General features: G+C 31.6%; 1 protein-coding gene across 1 annotated transcript; it reads right to left on the reverse strand.

Moving 5' to 3' along the window:
- Nucleotides 1-671: 671 nt before the first annotated feature.
- LOC137809080 (uncharacterized) lies at nt 672-1986 on the reverse strand. Its single transcript, XM_090297893.1, has 5 exons — nt 1942-1986; nt 1629-1828; nt 1469-1547; nt 1279-1380; nt 672-779 (listed from the first exon to the last, which is right to left on the reverse strand). The coding sequence occupies exons 1-5, from the start codon at nt 1984-1986 to the stop codon at nt 672-674; spliced, it is 534 nt and encodes a 177-aa protein (XP_090154019.1).
- Between the last annotated feature and the right edge of the window lie 6529 nt (nt 1987-8515).

Genomic DNA, 8515 nt, shown 5'->3' on the forward strand with positions numbered 1-8515 from the left:
AGTTCTGAATAAAAAAAAATTTAATCACCATTTTTTTATAATTTGGTTTGTACAATTAACCTAAACATAATATATTTTCATAATAAAATAAAATAATGTATAAAGTTATATCATCCATTCATTTCATTGAAAATTAAAGCACAATAATATTGTTCAAAAGTTGATACATAACTGAAAATTAAAACACATAAAAAGTTTATAATACATCCCTAATCAAGTTTAAAATTAAAACACATAATTGTTCAAAAGTTCATACATCCCTAATCAAGTTTAAAATTAAAACACACATCCCTAATCAGTTTTGCTTCCAGAACTTGATCTTATTATTTGATTAGGTGATGGAGCACCACTTCCATTATCTGATGCCTGAAATAAATAATTTTAAGTTAATGAATTTGAATATTTATAATTATAAAATAAAAGACACCAATAAATATATATATATATATATATATATTAATACCTCATTGATGGATACATGAACGAAATTAGCTATCAGCAAAATGTTATGGAACATCTTTTCTTGAAGTAATATATGCAAGCAAAGTGTTCATTTGATTTTTCATAGTTGCAAGTTCAGTTTCCATTTGAGTTACCTTGTCCTCCCCATTTGATGAAATTGAACTAGATGAAGCATAGTTCATACCACTTAGCCTTGTTGTGGATCCTTTTTAAGCAAGATTGGGACAAACTCCATATGATAGCCCTCTAACTCGAACCGGATGCTCCTTACCAAATATGACATCAGTTGGTTCTTCTGAAGATATATCTGAACCACCCTTTGGATTTGTCAACATTAGTTCATCAATTTTTCCTGAATAAATTTGGAAATAATCAAAAGAACAACATATATTTGTTATAATATATTATGACAATAGTAAACATAATCAAGCACTAAACCCCTTTTCATTAAGCATTTCAGAACAAGGAACACGTCATTTGAACCCTTTAAACCCTAAGACTTATCAAGTCCTAAAGAATGTCATATGTGACGTGATCACATTGTTCCCATAACCATTTTATCACTCAGGAGTTGTTGAGATTATACTTGGTTGCTGGAAAACTGATCCCACAATTCAGAAATATCTATCAAATGGTTGAACTCTCAACTACAACTACAACATAGATTCCAAACAGCATGAGCATTTGCATGTAATCAGGATGCTTACTCAGGAGGAAGATTTGATGTATGCAGGGTTATGATCAAGATATGTATGCAAGCAATCCAACATATCATCATGATCAATACATCATCATCAAAGCAGTCCAAACACTTACCCCAATTTCCAGTGCCTCATCATTCACATATGTGCCATTTTTCCTCTTATGTGTGATCTTCCACATTTCAGCTCGTCCAATATTCTTACCAGTCTCAATTTTCTATATGTTCAACACTAATAATATAAGTATAATGTGGCAGAAATTATAACATATTAAAATAGAGAGCATAATATAAGTAAACAAATACCAAATTATTTCTTCTTCTTGACAAAGACATAGCACCACCAGTGTGCAGAATAATTTGTCTCTTCCTTATATCTTTATTTCTATTACACAAAGTGAAAATAAAATCAGTTTGAGTAAACTTAAAGTAAGCTTATTAACAATAAAAAAAAAACAAAGTTTACAATACCACTGTAGAAGGTCTCAAACGATAATCAACAAAAACAACCCATTGTTCCGTGTTTAATCCAGCTAGAACATTCTTGATGAGGTCACTTCTGCTTATAAGTGGGTCATAAAATTCATTCCAAAGCTTGCATCTATATTCCCTCCACGGTTTCCCAATTTTAAACATAACATCTCTTTTAGCCAAATCTTCATTTACCTTGAAACAAAATCGAGACTTCAAAAAAAGAAAGAAGTTAGTCCAAATGTATTGAATAAATTTACACACCAAGATGTTGTAACATATTTCGCCTCACATGTTGACAAATTTACGATTGGTTGCTTCTTTGAGAGCCATGTGAATGTTGTATTCCCCATGTACACATATTCGGTTGTACTTTTTTTATCATCTACATCTCCACACCAATCACTATCAGATTATCCTACCAACTCAAATTCATTTGTCTTTGAATAGAGTAATCTGAGTGATTAATTCTATTTCTCAAATGTATCGAAGAATTCTTTTAATAGCTTTTGTGTGTGACCATCTTGGATGCTCCATATATTGACTTACTATACCAACATTATATACAATGTTCGGTCTTGTACATGTGAGATTATACTCCTTAATAAAATTGTGTTATTCACTTGCATTCACTTAATCTCCTCCCTTAAAATTAGAGAGTTTTGTACCGAGTTCCATTGGTATTGTTACCGAATTACAACCTTCCATCTTGCTTTTCTTCAGAATATCCTTCACATATGCTTCTTGTGACCTAAAAATTCCAAAATCTCATTGTCTAATCTCAAGGTGAAGAAAATACTTCATCAATCCTAAATTCTTTATTTCAAACTCTTGTGTCATAGCATCTTTAAAATCTTCAACTATCTCTCATTACTCCTCATGAAAATGAGATCATCAACATAAAGAGAAATAAGAAGTAGACTCTACCTTCTTCTTTTCTTAGTGCATGCTCATAAGGACATTGTAAGAATTTATTCCTTTTGGTGTAAGTATCGAGTGTTCCATGTTCGCTTGTTTTAACCCATATAGTGCTTTTAGCTTCAACACTTTCCTTTCCTTTCCAAATTTGATGTACCTAGATGGTTTCTCTACATAGACTTCTTCTTCAAGGACTCCATTTAAAAATGAGGATTTCACATTCATTTGATAGATTGGTCAATCAAGTTGTGCAACAAAAGACAAAAGAAGTCGAATTGTCTCCATTCTTGAAATTGGAGCAAAAATTTCATCATAATCAATTCTCGTCCTTTTCTGTAACCTTTTACAACTAGGTGTCTTGTACCTTTCAATCTCTCATTAAACATTCATCTTTTTCTTCTATACCCATTTTACATCTATGGGTTTATATCATTTTGATAACTCTACTAAGTCCCATGTTTCATCATAAGAGGAAATATTGATGCTCGTTTTCATTTTATTAGGAAAAATATGAATAATGGAGAAGTAAAAATAATGCATGTTAAGTTATGATGAAGTAGCATACATTCTTTACACAACTTCTATAACAGTTCTGTTTGTAAACTTTCATATAATTCTGTTTGAAAACTTGCATGATATGATTGGAATGAAGGGTGGGAAAGATTTGGGTTTAAGAAAACAAATTGTTAATATTAAACTCAAAACCATCGATTTTATTTTTAAAATAACCAAAGTAATTACTTTTAATTCTGATTTTAAATATCATTCCCTAGCATAATTCTAATTTTGAATTTCATGTATAGTATTTATCAGAAAACATATATGAATATTTCAAAAGTATATTTTAAAACTATTTACAAAGATGGTATCCTCTATTTCAAAATGCACTGAAATAAAAATATATTATCTAATGAGACAAGTATCCATCAAATACGTATTTGATTGACTGTAAGCTTCAAAAAGCATTTTTCGTACCACTTTTGATTGTGGTTTCATAACATTCCTTCTCTCTTTCTTTTTCTTCCTTATCCTCCTTTGGACCCCATTCCCTCCCTTTCGTTCCTTGCTTTCAAGAATTGATGCCATGCCATGGACCATTTAGATTTTGTCTAGATTTTGCAGCAACAACAAATTTCACAAGTTGAGCTCAAAGAAATTTGGTCTTATATTTCCTTGTTGACTCAATACCCTGAATTAAAATCTTATTATGACAAGTTACTGAATAAGAACATCAGTACTCATTTTTTTTTTTTTTTTATCAGCAAAGAATGAAATCAGTTATTTACTCATTGTATGAAAAAAAACAATTATTTAAGGTTTTTTAGGGAGGAAATTGGTACACACTCTTGTATTATAATTTCTGTCTTTTGTGATATTTAAGGTTCTTTTTTGTTAAAATGCGGCAATTATTATTGTATCATATTTTATAAGTAAATAAAGAACATAACTCAAATAAGATTTCATGGTTCACATTATCATGATACTCCCACCACTTCAGTGAGCATTAAACAACCCTTTTAAACTTTTTTTACACCTGCATGGGCTTGTGGAATATTTCATGCATGAGAGGGTTTGAGAGCTTTCGGCTCCCCACGTCACATTATAGTATTCTCCATTTTTCATCTGACCCTAGATACTGACCAGGTTCAACTATGGCCAGATCAACATCGTTACTTTCAGCTCTAGTGGTCCTCCTTCGAGCAGAACCACACGGTCATGTGAAGGAATATTCAAGTTTTCTTCCTATAAATTGTAGGACTCATCTCTCTGCTGTCTCGTTGTCGTTGAAACACAAAAACATGCAATCATGCAAATGTGGAAAGTCAGCTATCACCTAGAGTTCCTCTGATCACTTCATTGTATTTGTTTGCGTCTTCAGATAATCAATTCTCAAGTGCATGCAGCACTGAAGTGTTTGGGGGAACTCTGGCTGCCAACTGACATATAAATATTTATATCGGACTCTTTTATCACTCACTTTCTTCTCCTCCTCTTTTAACTTCTGTTTAACTCAAATTCTCAGGTTCCATTTCAAATATTTGCAGAAAACATTTATCACTCTGTTTAGGAAACAGTTTTTAAATTTTATAATCTTATTTTTTTTAATTATTTTTAAGCATTTCTAAAATTATGTAACTGTCTGGATTTAAACAGATAATTATTAACATAAATAATTTAATTTCCAATTAAGCACACATCTTATATTTTCAAACTTTTTCTAATGAAAACAAGACTTCATATAATGTAATGAACAAAACTTATACTATTTTTTTTATCAGCAAAACGACAAAACTTATACTATAAAACTTCATGTAATGTAATTGATGAGAATAAATAAATTGAATAGAATTGAAGAAAATTAGAAGAGAAGAGATGAACTTAAATAAAATGAGATAATGGAGATGGAAGAAATACTTGCTAAAAAAATCATTCTATTGATTATTACATCACATTAAAAAAAATCTTAACTTAGCATCGGTAAAAGAGAAATGCTTAAGCCTGACTTATGCACCAATCAAGAACTCACGCTTAAATCCTAGAAGCTAATTTCGTTAGTATCAACATTTGAAATGACACAAATAAAATTGTGTGGGCTAGGTTGACGCTTAAAGCCAAACTATTTAAAAAAAACATTTAAATTTGTAAGAAACCAAAATTTTCAACAGTTGACCTGTAATTTTTAAACTCATACCAACAATATATTCAAATCCTCAATTTAAACATATATGAAGCAATGCACTGCCAGATAACCCAGTTTATAATCTTAGGAACACTTACAATATCTCATCAGCTTCCTATTTTAGTTTTTTATGAATATTATTCACAACATAAATTAATCAAGTAACAGTCCCAACAAAGCTCATCAACATACCTAACCTACAACTAACCTTAATGCAAATAACTATCAAAAAATCACTTAAAACTCACCTTAATGCAAATGGTGCTTAAATATGTGTACAAAACCGAAGTATTCTCAAGTATCTACCAAATAAATTAAAGAACCAAAAAAAAATAAACCACAGTAAGCAATGAAGGAGCTACGAGAAAAATGTAAGACAACGACACACCTACGGAAAAGGTTGGTTGAAGCAGCGGCGAATCCAATCGTATGAAACTGCGGAGCAAAAGAAGGCATTACGTATGGTAGAGTTAGGGATTTGACAAAATGGGGGGAAATGGAGGAAACTCATGCAAGTTGAAAAAGTGAAGATGATTTAGCTATAACACTTAATTAGCATCGACCTAGCCAATGTAGATGTTAAAATAAAAAAGGTATAATTACCTTATTGGTCCATACATTTATGGTTAATATTCAATTTAGTACAGTGATTTTTAAAAAAATCAATTTGGTCCCTGTGTTTTTCAAAAAGTACCCAAATTGGTCTTTTCTATTAACTTCCCCCCAACGACGTCAAGTGTTGCTGATGTGGCAGAGAGAACAAAGACATATGAGATTGGGTGTTGTGCGAGATGGGAATGGAGGGGTTTGGCAGAGATTGATGGTGTCATTCTCATTTCAATCTCATGTGTCTCTTAATTCACAGTCCACATAAAAAATCATCTCTGCCACATCAGTAACACTTGACGTCGTTGGGGAGAAGTTAACAAAAAGGACCAATTTGGGTACTTTTTAAAAACACATGGACCAAATTAATTTTTTAAAACGCAACTCTACTAATTTGAATATTGACCCTGAATGTAGGGACCAATAACGTAATTATACCAATAAAAAAATAATTTACCCCACTGAGCGTAAATAATTAAAAAAAATAATACTATTTGCATCGCACAAGCCTGCAATTTATTTTAATTTTATTTTTGTTAGTGTCCACTTAGAGTGGACTTGACCCACGCTAATTGTTTTTTGTCTGTCTTGCATGGGTTTGGTCGACGTTATTTGCATCCCTCTTTTGGCCAACAAAATGCATTTTATTTTAATTTTTTTAATTTTTGTTAGCGTCTGCTTAGAGTCGACTCAGCCTAAGCTAGTTACATCCCTCTTTTGATCAACGCAATGCATTTTATCTTAATCTTTTTAAATTTTTGTTAGTGTCCACTTAGAGTGGGTTTGGCCCACACTTAGAATGTGTCAAATACATGAGGCAAGACACTCTATTTATAGGAGAGAGTGTCTTGGAAAGCAAGAGAGAGGGGTAGGGGTGTCATTTGTGAGAAACCTTCTAGAAGGTAGGTCAAAGTGGAGTGTCTCCCAAGCTAGCCTACATCTTCTAGAAACTAGGTTAAAGGGCATTTTGGAAAAGGGAAAGAGGGAGGAGATAAGCATTCTCATGGAGTATACGCATGAAATAAAGTGAGTATTCATTAAACCAATAGACGCATGCTTTGCTGGTAAGTTTCAATTTAATTAGATTGGCACATGTTCAATCTGGTTTAGCTCTGTTAGAGGATTGAGAAAGGATTAATCTTTAGAGAACATGTGAAGAATTCAATGGTGGAAGAACTTGGGATCAACCACTTTTTATTTGCTATTTTAATCTTTTTTATATTTTTTGCACAACTATCTCAACCCCCTTTTATCTTTATTGTTAATGCTAACTTTTATTACTTGCAGATAAATTTTAAACACTAATTTACTAATTTCACTATTGAATTCGTTGGGAGATAACTTGGGGTCATCTGACCACAATTATACTATCATCTCTCTAGCATTAGACAGGTTTATGTTGAAATCATCTTAATTTGACACCAAAACGATAGTTATCAATGTTGTTAGCACAACTTGCTATGTAATGAATAGAGTCCTCATTAAACCAATTTTGAAGAAAACTCGAAAACCCAAAATTGGTCATTTGAGAGTGTTTGAACTAGTCTGATCTTCCCAAAGAATGTAGAATCCCGATAGACCTTTCTCTGAACAACGTCATAGGACATATTGATAAGGGAGTCTCTACTCGAAACTCTATTACTAATTTCTGCAAACATATGGCCTTTGTTTCTCAAATTGAACCTAAAACCATTTGTGATGCCCTTTGGGTTGTTGTCAGGCATGATGAATTAAATCAATTTACTATAAATGATGTGTGGTTTCTTGTACCTAAATTTGATTGCATGAATGTCATTGGAACAGAGTGGGTATTTCGAAATAAATTGGATGAATCTGGTATAATCACTAGGAATAAAGTTGGATTGGTTGCTAAGGGGTATAATAAAAAAGAAGACATAGATTATGATGAAACCTTTGCACCTATTGCTAGATTACAAGCTAAGATTATTGTTTGCATTTGCTTGTATGAGTGGTTTCAAACTTTTTCACATGGATGTGAAAAGTGCATTTCTCAATAGATTCATCAATTAAAAAGTTTATGTTTCTCAACCTCCTGGCTTTGATTACGTTCTTGTTCTTATTAATTTAATTTTTCCATCCATATTTCATGTATAGCATTCAAATCCATGTGGCTATGTTTTTGCATCCTTGCTATTCTTAATGGAGTTAAAATGAGACAAAACGAAAATTCAATTTTCTATTCTAACCAGAAACCCAAACAATGACTGCAAAATGAATAAATTTTGTTCATAAATACATGATGTCATTCTTTTATGTTTTCTGTGATAATTTTTTAAAATCCATGTTCTTAAAAAATTCAATTTGATCATGTTCTACTTAAGCACAACAAGAACCATAAAAATGTGAATTCTCAGCTATAACAAAACGACAGGGAAGTCTCTCAGGTTTTCATGAACTTTTTGTCACACATAAACATTCCTCTTAATTCCAAAACTATATATAAGGTTCAAAATTACATTATTCATTGTATCCACCTCACAAATTACTAATGGCAAAAGTTATTGATAAAAGTTTCAGTCAAATGGTGTTCTTCTAAACTTTGAAGATGCAGTCAAATAATCAAAATACCACATCAAATTGCTTTTATTCAGAAAACAACGCGTCTCAATTTATTGATGGAAAAAGTTTACTTAACCACAATTTTAGAATTAAGGACA

Source organism: Phaseolus vulgaris, chromosome 2 (assembly GCF_051622355.1).
Source record: "Phaseolus vulgaris cultivar YP4 chromosome 2, ASM5162235v1, whole genome shotgun sequence".
Classification (NCBI taxonomy): Eukaryota; Viridiplantae; Streptophyta; class Magnoliopsida; order Fabales; family Fabaceae; genus Phaseolus; species Phaseolus vulgaris.